At 40.3% G+C, this 20,905-nt stretch overlaps 1 protein-coding gene across 5 annotated transcripts in view; it reads left to right on the top strand.

The window, feature by feature from the left end:
* The window catches only part of WBP2NL (WBP2 N-terminal like), a 74,234-nt gene that overhangs the window by 30,220 nt on the left and 23,109 nt on the right, over positions 1 to 20,905 (top strand). For 4 of the 5 annotated variants that reach the window (XR_010321675.1, XR_010321674.1, XM_064283425.1 and 1 more), the window contains one exon: positions 6,315 to 6,428. The exons of the other annotated variant lie outside the window; for it this stretch is intronic. Coding sequence is in view for 2 of the 4 variants with exons in the window: in XM_064283425.1 (XP_064139495.1) it covers positions 6,315 to 6,428 (114 nt within the window). In the remaining 2 variants the exon portion in view is untranslated. The remainder of the gene's footprint in view (positions 1 to 6,314; positions 6,429 to 20,905) is intronic. 5 annotated transcript variants of the gene reach the window in all.

Here is a 20,905-nt window from a genome sequence, read left to right as displayed (position 1 = left end):
TCTCTTTTATATCTCAAATGAGATTGGTTCAAAACACAGTCCAGTTTTATAGATTGAGTCATGTCTCTAACATAACTGTTGCTAATCCCATCTCATCAACATCATAGAGATAGGATTTATAAAACATAGGAAAATCACATCAGATGACAAAATGGTGGACAGTCCCACAATACTTGGCATCATGGCAGCCAAGCTGACAGATATTTTGGGGGGACACAATTCAATCCATGACAGCTGGTATCAGTGGAGGAGGTGAAAAGTGGTCCGAATTAGGGTGTATTTTTGAGGCAGAGCTGATAGTATTTGCTGATGGCATGGATGTGTGAGGTAATGGAAAAGGAGGATTAAAGGACAACTTCTCAGAGGTGTGGGGCGGGGACAAGTAGGTGAATGCTGGGGCCGTTACTGAGATTGTAAAGATAATGGGGAGACAGGTTCTATTTCGGACATACTAAGTCCAAGCTGGAAATTGAAACTTGGCTGAGTTCTAGAGTCAGACCTGAGGTCTAAACCTGGTGCTGTCACTTTCAATTGATTATTAACCTTTCTGAAGTCAGTTTCCTCCTCTGTAGAATGAGGGTACTAAACACATATGTTGCAAAGTTGTTGTGAAAATTGTGACCACATTTGTAAAATACCTCACACAGTGTTTTCCTGTCTTAAGGAATAGCCAAAGTTCACCCCAGATTGTCATAATGTGGCCCAGTCTTTAGGGTCACATACCCACCCCTCTCTCATTTTGCTATGGATCTTGAATGTTGAGGAAGAAATCAGAAAGACGTATTTGAATAAAATCAGATCAATGTGTTTTAATTCCATTTCCCCATCTCCCTAACTTTCTGGCTTTAAATCTCAGGTCTGGTATTGACTATGTGGATGACCTTGAGCAAGTTACTTAACTTCTTTGAGCCTCAGTTTTCTCTTCTCTGAAATGGGAGTAATAATACCAAGTACATCATAGGGTTGTTGTAAGGATTAAATGAGTAAATATGTATAAAGCACATAGAGCACGTCTGGTGCATAGTAAGCCCTTGATAAATGTTACTTAAAAAAAAAAAAAAACTTTTTTTTTTTTTTTTACTTACCTATCTTTATTGTTCATTGTTCAGGGTGAACAGGTGTTTTTTTTGTCTCTGGTTCTGGGTCCAGGCTGATACTGAAGACAAGGTGTGTGTTTCATAAAAAAACAAAAAACTCGTTGCTGTCGAATTGACTCCGACTCATAGCGACCCTATGAGACAAAGTAGAACTTCCCCATAGGGTTTCCAAGGAGCAGCTGGTGAATTTAAACTGCCACCCTTTTGGATAACGGAGCTCTTAACCACTGTGCCACAAGGGCTCTGTGTGTGTTATAGCCATGTTTAATGCACTTCTCTGTGCCTCACAGGAGTTCACCCTGGGTGAGGTTCCCCAGCCTCAGACAAATTGTCGTGAGATTGGCATTGCTAAAGCTGAGGAGTTTCCCAGGCTTCTGCTCATCTCTGCAGGGCTAGCTTCAGCAAGGTGGCTTCTACAGTGCTTTTGCTGGGGAATCACATGGCATGGCCAGGCCTTGAGATGCTACTGTGAGCTCAGGGCTGGGCTCGGGAAGGAGGCAGCATTCCTGTGTAGAGGCCCCAGGCAGACTACATGTGTTCCAAGATCTCTGGGTGTCTCTGTTCCCAGGCATGGGTTCCTGGGCCAGAAAGCCTGGTTAGCAGATGTGGCTGCCAACCCCAAGGCTGTCATAGGCTTTAAGGCAGTTCAAGGGATATGTGAGAAAATTTCCCTGAATCTCAATAAAACCCAAGAGTGGCCCTTCTAGTGTAAACACATCTTGAGGTGGTGGGGGTGGCCCTAAAGAGTTAATATGCAACTCTCCTCTTTGTGGTGATGATGGCTACCATTTACCAGTTCTTACTCTCTGCTGAGTGCTTTACTAACATGACCTTTAATCTTGATAGCAACCTCTGTGAGGTTGGTATTGTTATCCTGGCTTTACATATTTGGAGATCTAGGCTCTGAAATTGACTTGCCCAAGGCTACACAGCTAGTAGTTGTCAGTGCAGGGATTAGAACCCTCATCTGTCTGGCTTCTAAACCAACACTACTATCACTGTGCCCTCCACCCCTCCTTTTGACCCAGTTCCTGAGGTGCTCCTGGGCTCATCCTGACCTGTAGTGGGCAGAGGAACGTCTAGGCCTCTGCCTCATCACACAGCTCTGCAGTCCTCACCCACCCTTTGGAGTCTAGACTGGCATCCTGGGCCTCCCATCTCTGCTAGGGACACGGCTGTAATGGGTTAAAGACGCCCTGCTGAGAAAGTCCTCCAAGCACTAGGGTGACTAATTTCTGACAAATGAGTGAACAGACCGATACTGAATGAGGGGTCCTAGTGAGTCGGCAACTTTGGGGGGCTTTACAGATTCAGAATCCAGATCCAGAGAGGTCAGCAAGATCAGTGGTAGTACCCAAAGTGGAAGCAATCCAGCTTGTGGGAGGCGCGGAGCCTGGATCTCCCTTTAGGGCAGGGTTGGATGGGGGACATCTCTCTGCCCCTGGTCTCCTGGAGACAGTGGGCCAGAGAGCAGGACTACGTTTTTTTTGTTTTGTTTTATTCTAAGCCAGGGCTGTCCAGTAGGGCTTCCCGTGATGATGGGGATGCTCTCTATCAGTGCTGTCCAATCAGAAACTATTAGCCACATTTGGCTATTGAACACTGGAAATGTGGCATGTGCAACTGAGAAACTGAATTTTAAATTTTATTTAAATTTAATTGAAATGAAATAGCCACATGTGGCCAGTAGCTACCATATTGGACAGCACGGCTATACTGGTACTAGACCCAAGAGCCCTCAGCCAGGACCCCAGATAAAGAAGCTAGGAGAAGTGAAGGCTTTACTCCCCAAAGGTTAGCTAACCTTTTGAATTTCCCCGTGGGCTAAGGTTTGAAGAATCATAAATGACTTCAGTCCAAGCCTAGACCACTTCGAGACTCCACATAGTGTTATAATCTAAACACAGCAAAGTTCATTCATCAGGCTAGAGCAAATGAGAGGGGCCAAGTTCTGAACATCCACTAGGAAGAAGTTCAGTTTGGCAGATAGGATGCTAAATCAAAATTGGGATGAAGTCTAAAAATGACCCCAGGCTGTACCTCCCTGCAGGAGAATGCTCAGAGAAAGCGCAGGTGACCTGGCTTGGCATTTACGTGTCTTTTACTGACGAGTCGCAGACCATCCCCCCAGCTCCTCTCCCACGTTCTCCACACACTCCAGACCCTAACCATTCTGAATTTCACAGTGTTCTCCAAACACCCCGTGCTTCATCACGTCCCCACGCATTTACACATGTTCTGCCCTCCTGGAGGGCCTTTTCTTTCTTCTCTACCTGGCAAAACCGTAGTCTTACAGTGAGACCCAGCTCAACTGTCACATTTTCAATCAAGCTTTTTCCTATTGGTCCTGTCACAGTTTAGTCTGCACCTCGGGTTGCTCCTCTAGTACGTTTTTAATCCACCATTAAAGCACGTATTACACAGTGTAACAGTCTTTATTATCTCCCTCCCCTGGCCCAGCAGAATGTGAGCTTCTAAAAGGCGGAAGGAACTCTCTCTGTTTCACTTCTGTTACCGGACTCTAGCACAGCAGTACATCGTAGATCATCAGTAAACACCTACAGTTGTCATCTCTGTGATTCTTGTTATGGGCAAATATAGCTTTTAGAGATGAGGAAGTGATTAAAATAATGCTTTTAGAAATGGAATAAATAAAAATAAAAAAACATACCAAAGATGACATGATTATATACTCGGAAACCAATAAAAAATAAGTCGAGGTAGCAGATCAATGTGGAAGTTTCGAGACAAAAAACCAAACCCTCACAAATCATTAGTGTTTTGTTTTTTTTAGACACTTGGGACACACACTTAGGAAAGTCAATGAGAACAGCCTGCATTTACCACAGGGACAAAACATGAACTGTTGGTGAATTACCACTTGAAAGGTGGTATACCATAGTGGCTAAGGGAGTCAGACTCCAGGCCTCTAGAGCCAGACTTACTGGGTTCAAATCCCAGCTCTAAAACTCAATAGCTTTTTTTTTTTTCCTTTTGGCAACCTTGGCCAAGTTATTTAACTTTCATGTGTTTGAGTCTCCTCATCTGTTAAATGGGGACAGTATCAATACCTACCTTATAGGGTTGTGAGGATTTAGATAAGCTAATACATGAAAGGGCTTGGGATAGTGCCTCGCACACAGTAAGCACTTATCAAATGTTAGCTACTATTATTAACTAGGGGATATGAGATTTATTTAAAAAAAATAAAAACATAAATGAAAATTGTTTTTGCTTTTGGCTTGGAAAACTATCATAAAAGTGACAGTCTGTACAAAGTCAACAGCACGTGTGATCAGTGCTGATTAAAAGCCCAGTAAGTATGAGACCAAAAGGTCAACAATTACTCTAAAGCGAAGATGAGAAGATAAGTGGGCAGGGAAACTAGAGCACTGGCAATGGGACAACCAGAACACAATGAAAGAGGATGTCGACGTACCATTGAAAAATGTGACTAAATGTCACTGAACAATTTGTGCAGAAATTGTCAGTCAGGAACCTAGTTTACTGTGTAAACTTTGACCGAAAGCACAATAAAATATTGTTTATTAAAAAAAAAAAGACAGCCTTGTGGAGCCCAGTTCTACTCTGACACACATGGGGTTGCCATGAATCCGTCGACTCCACAGCACTTGGGTTTTATTTGTCAGTCACATACTTTGCAACCTTCTTTGTATTTTATGTATTCATAATATGTAAATCTTGCACACACAGTGAGATTCTTTCCTTGAACTTGATAAATCCATAGTTAAACTCACCTGGCAGGTTAAATACATCATAATACCAGAGGGTGTTTTTTAAAAGAAAGGCAAATGACCAACAAATACGTGAAAAGATGCTCAATGTCTTTAGCCATCAGAGCGATGCGAATCAGAACCACAATGAAATACCACTTCACTCCCACTAGGACGGCTAAGATAAAAAAAGAAAAAGAACGGAAAATAACAAATGTTGGTGAGGATATGGGGAAGCTGATGGGATTGCGAAATGGTACAGCCATTGTGGAAGGCAGTGTTTTGGTTCCTCAGAAAACTAAGAATAGAACTACTATATGACCCAGCAGTCCCACTCCAAGGTCTGTCTATACCCGAGAGACTTAAAAGCAGTGATGTGAACAGACGTGTATACCAGTGTTCACTGCAGTACTAGTCATAGTGAGAGAAAGGTAGTGTCCTCACCCTAGCAAGTTGTTAACCTCTTACAGAAGAATAACTACCAAAAGACAATATTGGATTAAATTTTTTTCAAGAAATGATTAGTGGAATTTAATAGAGATCCTAAGACATAAATAAATGGGGGCAGAGACCCATGGCTTTCAATGGCACAATGTCCCCAGAAGGTAGGGTTTCCCTGGATGGGAGTGCCTGATTCTTGCTGTGCTACTCCTGGTTTATACTGGGAGCTTACATCGTTATTCTGGAAGAGTGTATGTTAATAATCTCTGCATTTCCATCTAAGGTAGTGTTTGCACACACTAGGTTCTCTTGGTTTTTAAACCACGCTCAGCAACAGCAAGCCAACAGCCTGATCAATGGGGAGAAAGCAGAGTTGGTACCCAGGTGTCTCTGAACAATATCAGTTTCTCAACCTCTGACCCCTTCCTACCTCCCCTCCCTCCCCTCTTCCCCTTACCCCATCCCCGGTTTAGAAAAGTCTTCTCCCCCAGTTGGCTTGCTTGAGTGTATGATTACAGTCATCACTGCAACGCTTTGACCATTTGAGACTCAAATCATTAATAAACGCTCACAAATATCCTCTGTGGTAGTTATTGTTATTTCCTGTTTACAGAATAGGGCGCTTACATGACTTGTCCAAGGTCATGAAGCTGATAGATGGTGGAGCTTGGATTTGAAACCAGGTCCGTCTGACTCCAAAGCCTGTGCTGTGTCTTCTGTCCCACACTGCCCTTTCATTGTTCCTTAATGGATTTTTCTTGCCAACTCCTAGAATCCTCCCTTGGAAATATTTTCAAAATACCTGTTATGGTAGGTGGTATGCTAGGCTCTGACGAAGCGCAGCCAAGTAAACCACAGTCTGTGCATTCAGGACGCGTGCAGGTTGGGACGAGAGCCGTACGTGTTTTTATCTTGCGTCTGAGGGTATTGCTGGGCACACGTACAAGATGGTGGTTAATACCTGGTTACTTATTTGGTTGATAGCTGCTATACATCTAACTTAAAAGAATAAAAAGGGTTTCTGTTTTGCTAAACTTCTCAGCTGCCAGAGGAATTCCATTTGGAAATGTAAATTATTGGTATGGCGGGCCGGCCATGTATGTGGTCATTCCTGGACAGGTGAACATGCCGTGTACTCTGGAAAACCCTTGTCAAGGTAAGGTGTGGGGGAGGCTCTTCCTGGGAGATGGAAAGTCTGCCAGGGGCCCAGAGATCTCTTCACTGCAGACTTGCCACCAACGTGGCTGCAAGAGAAGCAGTGGAGGTTTAGGGCGCTGGAAAATGGTTGGGTCCATGACTTCATTTCCAGACTGAAACCCAGTGGCAAGCCAGCAAGTGACTGGGCTTTTGTCTCTGGTTTACTTTTTGACTATTATGTACAAACATGGAGCATACCTGGGCAACTCCCAACTGCTTACAGTTGGAGCAGAAAACCCAGGCTCCTGCCCAGTTCTCCCTGTTTCGCACAAGCATAGCCATCATGTGTGGGCCATGCCCTTCAACCTGACCGAGGACTCAACCCCTGGGGTTTACGCCCTGTAACCATTAACTACTGTGCCTGTCAAGTGCTAGTGAGTCACGCTCCTGGGAGGTGATAGTTCAGTGATTCTCCATTGTGGCCCACTGTCTCTTGTAGGCCACAGGGCATCTCCCAACAGGCTGCCAACGGACCCCCAAATGCAGGCCCTTTTCTTGGGTTCCCTCTTAGAGCATGATATGCGTGCATGTCCGTGGGCTTTTAGTTTTGTCTGCAACTTAAGGCTACTTGTTTGTAACCTTAATAGTTACGTTCTTTTTTAAAGGATTATAAAAATCTAATATTTATAATCTAAAAGTAAATGTTGTAGGATTATTAAATTAATTTTTAAATTTTGAGATCATTGTTGATTCACCTGCAGTTGTAAGAAATGATACAGAGAGACTCTTTGTACCTTTTATCCAGCTTCTCCCAATGGTAACACCTTGTGTAACCATAGTACAATATCACAACCAGGATATTGACATTGGCATGTTTGAGATACTGAATGTTTGCATCTCCTCAAGGATCACTCCTGCTATGCCTTTTAAAAGCCACACCTCTTTCCCTCCCACACCCTCCTCCTCCTTCACCCATGGCAACCACTAATCTGTTTTTCATTTCTATAATTCTGTCATTTCAAGAATGTTATGTAAATGCAATCAAACGATGTAACCTTTTGGGATAGGTTTTTTTCTCTCAGTATATGATTCCCTGGAGTTTCATCTAGGTTGTCGCATGAATCAATAGTTTGTTCCTTTTTGTTGCTGAGTAGGAGACTTGAGTTAGATTCCCAACCAACACACCTCATGTGCACCCACCACCCATCTGTCAGTGGAGCCTCGCATGTTGCTATCATGCTGAGCAAATTTCAGAGGGGGTTCCAGACTAGATGGACTAGGAAGAAAGGCCTGGCTATCTGCTCCCAAAAATCAGCCAATGAAAAACCCAGTGGATTAAAATGGAACATTGTCTGATCTGCAACAGATCATGGGAGCAGCATTTTATTAAATGACGCGTGGGATTGCCATGAGTCAGAGTTGAATGAGTGCCCAGGACTCCAATAACTGTATCGTATGGTAGTTGCACAGTAATTTTTTTTTATTGTACTTTAGATGAAGATTTACAGAACAAACTCACTTCTCATTAAAGAGTTAGTACGCATATTGTTTTGTGACATTGCTTACCAACCCCATGACATGTCAACACTCTCCTTTTTCGACCTTGGGTTCCCTATTACCAGCTTTCCTGCCCCTCCTGCCTTCTAGTCCTTGCCCCTGGGTTGGTGTGGCCCTTTAGTCTCGTTTTTTGGGGGGGCCTGTCTAACCTTTGGCTGAAGGGTGAACCTCAGGAGTGACTTCATTACTGATCTGAAAGGGTGTCTGGGGGCCATACTCTCAGAATTTCTCCAGTCTCTGTCAGGCCAGTAAGTCTGGTCTCTTTTTTGTGAGTTAGAATTTTGTTCTACATTTTTCTCTCTAGCTCTGTCCAGGACCCTCTATTGTGATCCCTGTCAGAGCAGTCGGTGGTGGTAGCTGGACACCATCTAGTTGTACTGGACTCAGTCTGGTGGAGACTGTGGTAGTTGTGGTCCATTAGTCCTTGTGTCTTTAGTTTTCTTCATTCTCCCTTGCTCTCAACAGGTGAGACCAGTGGAGTATCTTAGCTGGCTGCTCACAAGCTTTTAAGACCCATCATAATTAATTTTTTAAAAAACTGCCAAATTGTTTTCCTGAGTAGTTGTAACATTTTACATTTTATCAGCAGTATATAAATGATCTAGTTTCTCCACACCCTTTCTGACATTTGATGTAATAATCCTTCTATTTTGGCCATTCCAGTAGGTATGTAGTGATATCTCATTGTGATTTTAATATGCATTTCCCTAATGGCTTGTGAGCTCAAGCATAACAACGATTGTAAGGATGGCTCAGGTCCAGGCAGTGTTTCGTTCTGTTGCGCATAGGGTTGCTGTGAGTCAGAACTGACTCGACGGTGCCTAACAACAACAACAACAATGGCTTGTGAGGTTGAACATCTTTTCATGTGCTTATTTGCCATCTGTATATGCCCTTCGGTGAAATGTCTTGTCATGTCTTGTGCCCATTTTCTAACCAGGTTGTTTGTTTTTACTGTTGAGTTTTGAGAGAGCTCACTATATATTCTAGATTCTAGTCCTTTCCACCACTTGTCTGTCAGTTTGTTGTACTGTAGTGGCTTGCATGTTGATGTAATCCTGGAAACTCTGCCACCAGTATTTCAGACTCCAGCAGGGCCACCCATGGTGGATAGGTTTCAGTGAAGTTTCCAGACTAAGACAGACTTGGAGGAAGGACCTCAGTCTACTCCTGAAAAAACTGGCCAATGAAAACATTATGAATGGCAGCAGAACATTGGTATAGTGACAGAGGATGAGCCCCTCAGGTTAGAAGGAACTCAAAAGACAGCTGTGGAGGAGCTGCTTCTTAGAGTCGACCATAATGACGTGGATGGAGTAAAGCCTTTGGGACCTTCATTTGCTGATGTGACAAAACTCAAAATAAGAAGAAACAGTTGCAAACATCCATTAATAATTGGAACATGGAATGTATGAAGTATGACTCTAAGAAAATTGGAAGTCTTCAAAAATGAAATGGAACACATAAAGATAGATATCTAGGCATTAGTGAACTGAAATGGACTGCTATTGGCCATATTGAATCAGATAATAATATAGTCTACTATGCCAAGAATGACAAATTGAAGAGGAATGGCATCGAATTCATCATCAAAAAGAACATTTCAAGATCTATCCTAAAGCACGATGCTGTCAATGATAGGATTATATATACGTATATACCTACAAGGAAAACCAGTTAATATGATTATTACTCAAATTTATGTATTAACCACTAATGCCAAAGATGAAGAAACTGAAGATTTTTATCAACTTCTGCAGTCTGAAATGGATCGAACATCCAATGAAGATGCATTGATAATTACTGGAGATTGGAATGTGGAAATAGGAAACGAACAAGGATCAGTAGTTGGAAAATATGGCCTTGGTGATAGAAAGGACGACAGAGATAACATGATAGAATTTTGCAAGACCAACGACTTCTTCATTGCAAATACCTTTTTTCAACAACTTAAATGGTGACTATTATGCGTGGACCTTGCCAGATGGACTACACAGGAATCAAATCAACTACATCTGTGAAAAGAAACTAGGGAGAAGCTCAGTATCAACAGTCAGAACAAAGCCAAGGGGCAACTGCAAAGCAGACCATCCATTTCTCATACGAAGTTCAAGTTGAAACTGAAGAAAATAACAGCAAGTCCTCAAGAGCTGGAATATGACCTTGAGTATATCCCACCTGAATTTAGAGACTACCTCAAGAATAGGTTTGACACTTGAGCACTAATAACTGAAGACCAGACAAGTTGTGGAATGACATCAAGGACATTATACATGAAGAAAGCAAGAGGTCATTAAAAAGACAGGAAAGAAAGAAAAGACCAAAATGTATGTCAGAAGAGACTCTGGAACTTGCTCTTGAACGTCGAGTAGCTAAAGCAAAAGGAAGAAATGATGAAGTAAAAGAGCTGAAGAGAAGAATTCAAAGGGCAGCTCAAGAAGACTAAGTAAAGTATTATAATGAAATGTGCAAAGAGCTGGAGTTAGAAAACCAAAAGGGAAGAACATGATCAGCATTTCTCAAGTTGAAAGAACTGAAGAAAAAAATTGAAGCCTCAAGTTGCAATACTGAAGGGTTCTATAGGGAAAATATTGAATGACACAGGAAGCATAAAAGGAAGATGGAAGGAATACACAGAGTCACCGTACCAAAAAGAATTGGTCGACATTCACTCATTTCAGGAGGTAGCATATGATTAAGAGTTGACCCTGCCGAAGGAAGAAGTCCAAGCTGCATTGAAGGCATTAACAAAAAACAAGGCTCCAGGAATTAACAGAATACCAACTGAGATGTTTCAACAAACAGATGCGGTGCTGGAGGTGCTCACCCGACTGTGCCAAGAAATTTGGGAGACAGCTACCTGGCCAACCAACTGGAAGAGATCCATATTTGTGCTCATTACAAAAAAAGGTAACCCAACAGAATGGGGAAATTATTCAACAATATCATTAATATCACACATAAGTAAAATTTTGCTGAAGATCATTCAAAAGCAGTTGCAGCAGCACATCGACAGGAAACTTGCCAGAATTCAAGTTGGATTCAGAAAAGGATGTGGAACCAGGGATATCATTGCTGATGTCAAATGGATCCTGGCTGAAAGCAGAGAATACCAGAAAGATGTTTTATTGACTATGCAAAGGCATTGGACTGTGTGGATCATAACAAGTTGTGGATAACAATTGTGAAGAATGGAAATTCTAGGACACTTACTGTGCTCATGAGGAACCTGTACATAAACCAAGAGGCAGTCATTCAAACAGAACAAGGGGATACTCTGTGGTTTAAATTCAGGAAAGTTGAGTGTCAAAGTTGTATCCTTTCACTATATTTATTCAATCTGTGTGCTGAGCAAATAATCCAAGAAGCTGGACTGTGTGAAGAAGAGGCATCTGGGTTGGAGGAAGACTCATTAACCTGCGTTATGCAGATGACACAACTTTGCTTGCTGAAAGCGAAGAGCAATTGAAGCACTTACTGATGAAGACCAAAGACCACAGCCTTCTCTATGGATTGCACCTCAACATAAAGAAAACAAAAATCCTCACAACTGGACCAATAAGCCAGATCATTATAAACGGAGAAAAAAATTGAAGTTGTCAAGGATCCACAATCAACACCCATGGAAGAAACAGTCAAGAAATCAAAAGACTCATTTCATTGAGCAAATCAACTGCAAAAGACCTCTTTAAAGTGTTGAAAAGCAAAGATGTCACCTTGAAGACTAAGGTGTGCCTGACCCCAAGCCATGGTATTTTCAACTGTATCATATGCATGTGAAAGCTGGACAATGAATAAGAAAGACCGAATTGTGGTGTTGTTGAAGAATATTGAATATACCATGGGCTGCCAAAAGAATGAACAAATCTGTCTTGGAAGAAGTACAACCAGAATGCTCCTTAGAAGCAAGGATGGCGAGACTGTGTCTTACATACTTTGGACACGTCAGGAGAGATCAGTCCCTGGAGAGGGACGTCATGCTTGGTAAAATACAGGGTCAGCGGAAAAGAGGAAGCCCCTCAACGAGGTGGATTGACACAGTGACTGCAACTTGGGGCTCAAGCTTAAGAAAGATTATAAAGACGGCACAGGACCGGGCAGTGTTTCATTTTGTTGTGCATAGGGTCGCTATGAGTCGGAACTGACTCGATGGCACCTAACAACACAACAACAACACTGATGTGGTGTATTACATTGATTGATTTTCTAATGTTGAACCACTCTTGCATTCCTGAAATAAATACCACTTGGTCATGGTGTATAATCCCTTTAATATGCTTCTGGATTTGGTTTGCTCGTATTTTGTTGAGGATTTTTGCATCTATATTCATAAAGAATATTGGCCTGTACTTTTCTTTTGTTGTCATGTATTTGGCTTTGGCATCAAGGTAATGTTGGCTTCATAAATTGAATTAGCAAGTTTTCCCTTCTCTTCTTATTTTTGGAAGAGCTTGTGAAGGGCTGGTGTTAATTCCTCATAAAATGTTTCATAGAATTCACCAGTGAAACCATCTGGTTTGGGGCTTTCTTTGTTGGGAGGTTTTTGATGACTTATTCAATCTCTTTACTTGTTATGGGTCTCCGTATGTTTTGTGTGTCTTCTGGAATCAATTTTAGTAGTTTGTGTGTTTCTAGGAGCTTGTCCATTTCATTTAGGTTGCCCAATTTTTTGTTGTACAATTGTTCATAGTATTCTCTTATAATCCTTTTTGTTCCTTTAAGGTTGGTAGTAATGCCCCCCGCTTTCATTCCTGATTTTAATAATTTACGTTCTCTCTCTTTTTTATTCAGTCTAGCTAAGGTTTTGTCGATTTTTTTTTTTTTCAAAGAACAAACTTTTGATTTTGCTTAATTTATTGCTTTTCTAGCCTCTGTTTTGTTTTTCTCTGCTCTGATCTCTATTATTTCTTTTCTTCTCTGCTTTGGGCTTAGTTTGCTTTTTCTAGTTCCTGAAGCTGTAATGTTAGGTCACTGATTTGAGATTTTCCTTTTTTTTATGTAGACATTTACAGTTACGAGTTTTGCTCTTAATTTTAGCTGCATCCCGTAAATTTTGGTATATTGTGTTTTTGTTGTCATTCACCTCAAGGTATTTTCTGATTTCCCTTTGATTTGTTCTTTGACCCATTGGTTGTTTAAGAATGTGTTGTTTAATGTCCACATATTGGTGAATTTTCAGGTTTTCCTTTTGTTACTGATTTCTAATCTCATTCCATTGTGATTGGGGAAAGTACTCTGTATGATTTCAGTCTGTTAAAATGCGTTAAGACTTGGTTTTTGGACTAACATATGTTCCATCCTGGAGAATATTCTGTGTGCATTTGAGAAGATTGTGTATTTTGTTGTTCTCGTTTGCGGAGTATTCTGTATATATCTCTTAAGTCTAATTCGTTTATGGTGTCTTTCAAGTCCTCTGTTTACTTACTGATCTTCTCTCTGGTTGTTCTATCCATTATCAAAAGTAGGGTATTGAAATCTCCAGCTGTTATTATGGAACTGGCTATATCTCCCTTCAGCTCTGTCAATTTTTGCTTCATATAATTTGGGGCTCTATTGTTAGATGCATATATGTTTATAATTGTTATATCTTCTTGCCGGATGGAGCCTTTTATCAATATATAATGGCTTTCTTTGTCTCTTGAACTTTTTTTGATTCAAAGTCTGTTGTTGTTGTTGTTAGGTGCCATCGAGTCAGTTCCGACTCATAGCGACCCTATGCACAACAGAATGAAACACTGCCCAGTCCTTAAAATTGTGGTTATGCTTGAGCTCATTGTTGCAGCCACTGTGTCAATCCACCTTGTTGATGGTCTTCCTCTTTTCTGCTGACTCTGTACTCTGCCAAGCATGATGTCCTTCTCCAGGGACTGATCCCTCCTGACAACATGTCCAAAGTATGTAAGATGCAGTCTCGCCATCCTTGCCTTTAAGGAGCATTCTGGTTGTACTTCTTCCAAGACAGATTTGTTCGTTCTTTTGGCAGTCCATGGTACATTCAATACTCTTCACCAACACCACAATTCAAAGGCATCGACTCTTCTTTGGTCTTCTTTACTCATTGTCCAGCTTTCACATGCATATGATATGATTGAAAATACCATGGCCTGGGTCAGGCACACCTTAGTCTTCAGGGTGACATCTTTGCTCTTCAACACTTTGAAGAGGTCCTTTGCAGCAGATTTGCCCAATGCAATGTGTCTTTTGATTTCTTGACTGCTGCTTCTATGGCTGTTGATTGTGGATCCAAGTAAAATGAAATCCTTGACAACTTCAATCTTTTCTCCATTTATCATGATGTTTCTCATTGGTCCAGTTGTGAGGATTTTTGTTTTCTGTATGTTGAGGTGTAATCCATACTGAAGGCTGTGGTCTTTGATCTTCATTAGTAAGTGCTTCAAGTCCTCTTCATTTTCAGCAAGCAAGGTTGTGTCATCTGCATAACACAGGTTGTTAATGAGTCTTCCTCCAATCCTGATGCCCCGTTCTTCTTCATATAGTCCAGCTTCTCGGATTATTTGTTCAGCATACAGATTAAATAGGTATGGTGAAAGAATGCACCCTGATGCACACCTTTCCTGACTTTAAACCAATCAGCATCCCCTTGTTCTGTCCGAACAACTGCCTCTTGATCTATGTAAAGGTTCCTCATGAGCACAATTAAGTGTTCTGGAATTCCCATTCTTCGCAGTGTTATCCATAGTTTGTTATGATCCACACAGTCGAATGCCTTTGCGTAGTCAATAAAACACAGGTAAACATCCTTCTGGTATTCTCTGCTTTCAGCCAGGATCCATCTGACATCAGCAATGATATCCCTGGTTCCATGTCCTCTTCTGAAACCAGGCTGAATTTCTGTCAGTTCCCTGTCGATATACTGCTGTAGCCATTTTTGAATGATCTTCAGCAAAATTTTGCTTGCGTGTGATATTAATGATATTATTCTATAATTTCCACATTCGGTTGGATCACCTTTCTCGGGAATAGGCATAAATATGGATCTCTTCCAGTCAGTTGGCCAGGAAGCTGTCTTCCATATTTCTTGGCATAGACGAGTGAGCACCTCCAGCACTGCATCTGTTTGTTGAAACATCTCAATTGATATTCCATCAATTCCTGGAGCCTTGTTTTTCGCCAGTGCCTTCAGAGCAGCTTGGACTTCTTCCTTCAGTACCGTCGGTTCCTGATTATATGCCACCTCTTGAAATGGTTGGATATGGGCCATGGAAAGAAGAAAGCCTATTGTCTAATAATAATATAGATACCCCAGCTATCTTTTGGTTACTATTTGCATGGAATATGCTTTTCCATCCTTTTACTTTCAACCTCTTTTTGTCTTTGTATCTATAGTGAGTCCTTTGTAGACCACATATAGAGGTGGATCATTTTTTTAATCCAATCTGCCAATCTCTGCCTTTTAATAGAAGACTTTAACCCATTTACATTTAATTATTAATGAGAAAGAATTTACTTCTGTCATTTAGCTATTTGTTTTCTGTGTCTTTTATGTTTTACATTCCTCCATTGCTGCCTGTTTTTGTATTTAGTTGAATTTTTGTTGTGTACTCTTTTAATTCCCTTTTCATTTTCTGTAGTTTTAAAATTGTTTTCTTAGTGGTTACCGTGGGGATTACAATTAAGAACTTAGACTTATAACAACCTAGTTTGAATATCTACTTAGTTACACTGGTATACGTACATTCTGCATTTACATATCTCCATCCCCCTTTAAATTGTTATTTTCACAAATTACATTTTATATACTGTGTGCCCATTAACATAGATTTATAATTGTTGTTTTATACACTTAACCTTTTTTATGTTGTTGTTGTTATTAGGTGCCGTCAAGTTGGTTTTGGCTCACAGCGACCTCTGTGTACAACAGAGCAAAACGTTGCCTGGTACTGTGCCATCCTCACAATCATTGTTATGCTTGAACCTATTATTGCAGCCACTGTGTCCATCCATCTAGTTGAGGATCTTCCTCTTTTTCACTGAACATCTACTCTACCAAGCATGATTCCTTCCAGGGACTGATCCTTCCTGATAACATGTCCGAAGTATGTGAGACTAAGTCTCACCATCCTTGCTTCTAAGGAACATTCTGATTGTACTTCCTCCAAGGCAGATTTGTTTGTTCTTTTGGCAGTCCATGGTATATTCGATATTCTTCGCCAACACCACAATTCAAAGGCATGAATTCCTCTTCAGTCTTCTTATTCATTGTGCAGTTTTCGTATGCGTATGAGGTGATTGAAAACACTGTGGCTTGGATCAGGTGCACCTTACTGTTCAAGGTGACATCTTTGCTTTTTAACACTTAAAAGAGGTCTTTTGCCACAGATTTGCCCAAAGCAATGTGTCTTTTGATTTTTTGACTGCTGCTTCCATGGGTGTTGATCGTGGATCCAAGTAAAATGAAATCCTTGACAACTTCAGTCGTTTCTCCATTTATCATGATTTTGCTTATTGGTTCAGTTGGGAGGATTTTTGTTTTCTTTATGTTGAGGTGTAATCCATACTGAAGGCTGTGGTCTTTGATCTTCGTCAGTAAGTGCCTCAAGTCCTCTTCACTTTCAGCAAGGAAGGTTGTGTCATCTGCATAATGCAGGTTGTTAATGCATGCTTCCTCCAATCTTGATGCCCCTTTCCTATTCACAGTGTTCAGCTTCTTAGATTATTTGCTAAGCGTGCAGACTGAATAAATATGATGAAAGGATACAACCCTGACCCACACTTTTCCTGACTTTAAAGCACCTCTGTATCCCCTTGTTCTGTTCAAATGACTGCCTCTTGATCTGTGTACAGGTACCTCATGAGCACAATTAAGTGTTCTGGAACTCACATTCTTTGCAACGTTATCCGTAATTTGTTATGATCCACATCGTCAAATGCCTTTGCATAGTCAAGAAAACACAGGTAAACATCTTTATGGTATTCTCTGCCTTCAGCCAAGATCCATCTGACATCACCAATGAGATCCCTGGTTCCATGGCCTTTTCTGAATCTGTTCTCCATTTCTGGCAGTTCTTTGTCTATATACTGCTACAGCTGCTTTTGAATGATTTTAAGCAAAATTTTACTTGCTGTGATATTAATGATATTATTCAATAATTTCTGCATTCCGTTGGATCATCTGTCTTTGGAATAGGCATAAATATAGATCTCTTCCAGTCGGTTGGCCAGGTAGCTGTCTTCCAAATTAGAACAAGTCCATGAGAGCCAAAGTACGACATTGAGTATGTCCCACCTGAAGTTAGAGACCATCTCAAGAATAGATTTGATGCGTTGAACACTAATGACAGAAGACCAGATGAGTTGTGGAATGACATCAAGGACATCATACATGAAGAAAGCAAGAGATCATGAAAAAGACAGGAAAGAAAGGAGAACACCAAAACGGATGTCAGGAGAGACCCTGAAACTTGCTTTTGAATGTTGAGTAGCTAAATGAAAAGGAAGAAATGATGAAGTAAAAGAGCTAAACAGAAGATTCCAAAGGGTGGCTGGAGAAGACAAAGTAAAATATTATAATGACATGTGCGAGACCTAGAGATAGAAAACCAAAAGGGAAGAACACACTCAGCATTTTTCAAGCTGAAAAAACTGAAGAAAAAATTCAAGCCTTCAGTTGCAATAGTGAAGGATTCTATGGGGAAAATACTAAACAACTCAGGAAGCATCAAAAGAAGATGGAAGGAATGCACAGAGTCATTATACCAAAAGGAATTGGTTGATGTTCAGCCATTTCAGTAGGTGGTATATGATCAGGAACTGATGGTACTGAAGGAAGAAGTCCATAAAGCCCAGAAGGCATTGGTGAAAAACAAGCCTCCAGGAATTGACAGAATAACAATTGAGATGTTTCAACAAATGGATGCAGCTCTGGAAACGCTCACTTGTCTGTCTTTTGTAAAATATATGAAAAAAAGAGGAGTTCCAAATAAAAATGTACAATACTGGCTTTTATATTTACTTTTGTAGTTACCTTTACCAGTTTATTTCTTCTTATTGCTTTGCTTTACTGTCAATTGTCTTTTCATTTCAACCTGAACTCTCTCAGCTTTTGTTTGTCTGGGAATGTGTTCATTTCTTCTTCATTGTTGAAGGATAGTTTCACCTGATACAGAATTCTTGTGTTGAAAGTTTTTTTTTTTCCTTTCAACACTTTAAATATGTCATTCCACTGCCTTCTGGGCTTCATGGTTTCTGATGAGAAATCAGATGTTAATCTTACTGAGAATGCCTTGTATGTGATGATTTGCTTCTGTCTTGCTGCTTTCAAGATTCTCTCTTTGTCTTTGGTTTTTGATGGCTGTAATTTGTCTCAGCTTGCATGTCTTTAAGTTTATTCTGCTTGGAGTTTGTTGAGCTTCCTGGATGCTTATATTCGTGTTTTTCATCAAATTTGGGAAGTTTTTTTTTTTTTTTTATTCAAAAAATTTTTTCTGCCCATTTCTCTCTTTCTTCTTCTTCTGGGACTCCTACAATGTGTATGTTGGTATGCCTGACAGTGTCCCACAGGTCTCATTTTTCTTTATCCTTTTTTATTTCTGGTCCTCAGACTTGATAATTTTGATTGTCTTTCTTCAAGTTTGCTGATTCTTTCTTCTCCCTTCTCTAATCTGCTGTTGAATTGATCTAGTGAAGTCTGTCTCCAAATAACTTTTTTCTTTATTATTGCTTTTTTGTTTTTTTAACATTTCTTACAAGGCAGATCTATTCACAACAAATTCCCTCAGTTTTTGTTTATTTGAGAAACCCTTTCTTTCTCCTTCATATTTGAAGGATAATTTTGTCAGACAGAAAATTGTGTGTTGCTGTTTTTTTTCTTTCAGCGCCTTAAAATTTTCACTCCATTCTCTTGTTGCTTGCATGTTTTCTGAAGAGATGTCCGGTGTAATGCTTATCCTTGTTTTTCTGTAGGTAATGTGTTTTGGTTTTCTTTTTTTTTTTTGCCTCCAAATTCTTTCAAATTATTTTCTTTCTCTTTAGTTTTATGCAGTTCGAATATGATATGTCTAGGTGTATATTTAGAGGACCCTGGTGGTGCAGTGATTAAAGTGTTTAGCTGCTAACTGAAAGATCAGTGGTTCAGCCACTCCATGGGAGAAATATGTGGCAGTCTGCTTCTGTAAAGATTTACAGCCTTGGAAACCCTATTGGGCAGTTCTACTCTGTCCTATAGGGCCACTGTGAGTCAAAATCAACTCAGTGGCAGTGGGTTTAGGTGTATATTTAAAGGAGCCCTGGTGGTACAATGGTTAAGTGCTCACCTGCTAACCTAAATGTCAGCAGTTCGAACCCACCAGTGGCTCTGTGGGAGAAAAGACCTGGCAATCTGTTCCCATAAAGCTTTCACTCTAGGAAACCCTATGGGGCAGCTCTACTTTGTCATATAGAATTGCTGTGAGTCAACTCAATGACACACAGCAACAACAGGTGTAAATTTTTTGGTATTTAATTGCTTGATGTTCTGTGAGCTTCCTGGATCTGTGGTTTGATGTCTAGCAATAATTTTGGAAAAGTCTCAGACATTATTTCTTAAAAAAATTCTTCTGTTCCTTTCTCTGTTTCTTCACCCTCTGGTATTTGCATTACGCATATGTTACATCTTTTGTAATTGTCACACAGTTCTTGGATATTCTATTGCTTTTTTTCCTCTCATTCTTTTTTTATCTTTGCATTTCAGTTTAAAAGGTACTGACATATCTTCAGCCTCACTGATTCTTTCCTCAGCTGTGTCCAGTCTACTGATGAGCCTGTCGAAGGAATTATTTATTTCTGTTAAAATATTTTTTATTTCCAGCATTTTCTTTTCATTGCTTCTTAGTTTCTATCTCTCTGTTTAGATTCCCCATCTATTCTTGCATATTGTCTACTTTTTCCATTAGAGCCCTTAAATTTTATTGTACTTATTTATTTTTAAATAATATTTTATTGTGTTTTTGTGAATGTTTGCACAGCAATTTTGGTTCCCATTCAACTATTTCTACACAAGTCGTTCAATGACATTTGTTACATTCTTCACAATGTGTGAACATCCTCATTATTTCCATTCTGGTTCTGTTTCCATTAATCTAGTTTCCCTGCCCCCTTACATTGTCACCTTTGCTTTAAAGTAATTGTTGACCATTTGGTTTCACGTAGGTGATTTTTTAAAGGAGCACAGTACTTACGGGTGATATTCATTATTTTTTGAGCCAGCATGTTATTTAGCTATGAGGTGACCTCAGAGGGTAGTTTTGGTTAAAGGTTTGAAGAGTATCTTGGGGAGTCCTCCTGTTTTTGTTTTTTTTTTTAGGAATTTGAGGCTCTGTTCTACAGTTTTCTCCCATTCTACCAGGGTCCATCTATTGTGGTCCTGATTAGAATGGTCGTTACTGGTAGCTGGGCACCACCTAGTTCTTCTGGTCTCAGGGTAGATGAGACTGTGTGGTTCATGCAGACAGTCCTGTAGAGTAGCTTCTTCTTGGAGTCTTTGTTTTCCTTCTTTCTCTTTTTCTCTGGATGAATAAAGATGAATAGTTGTATCTTAGATGGCCACTTACAAGCTTTTAAGACCCCAGACACCACTCACCAAACTAGGATGTAGAACATAAATTTATGAACTATGTTATGCCAGTTGACTGAGATGTCCCACAAGCCCTTAAACTTTAATCAAAGTTATTTAAAATTTGCTATTCGAGAATCTCAAAATCTGTGCCATATCTGAGTCTGGTTCTGATGGTTGCCTTGTCTCTTCAGACTGTGTTTTTTCTTGTCTTTTAGCATGCCTGCCTTATAATTTTATTGTTGTTGTTGAAAGTAGACATGATGTATCAGGTTACAGGAACCAAGGCAACTAGCCTATAAGTATAAGTGAATCTGGCTAGGAGCTGGGATTTGTTTAATGTTTGCTGTAGCTCTAGGCACCAGGAGGATTCAGTTTTCTTGTTTTCC

The sequence above is a fragment of the Loxodonta africana genome, chromosome 4, assembly GCF_030014295.1.
Source record: "Loxodonta africana isolate mLoxAfr1 chromosome 4, mLoxAfr1.hap2, whole genome shotgun sequence".
Classification (NCBI taxonomy): domain Eukaryota; kingdom Metazoa; phylum Chordata; class Mammalia; order Proboscidea; family Elephantidae; genus Loxodonta; species Loxodonta africana.
This window is presented reverse-complemented; position numbering and strand designations above follow the sequence as displayed.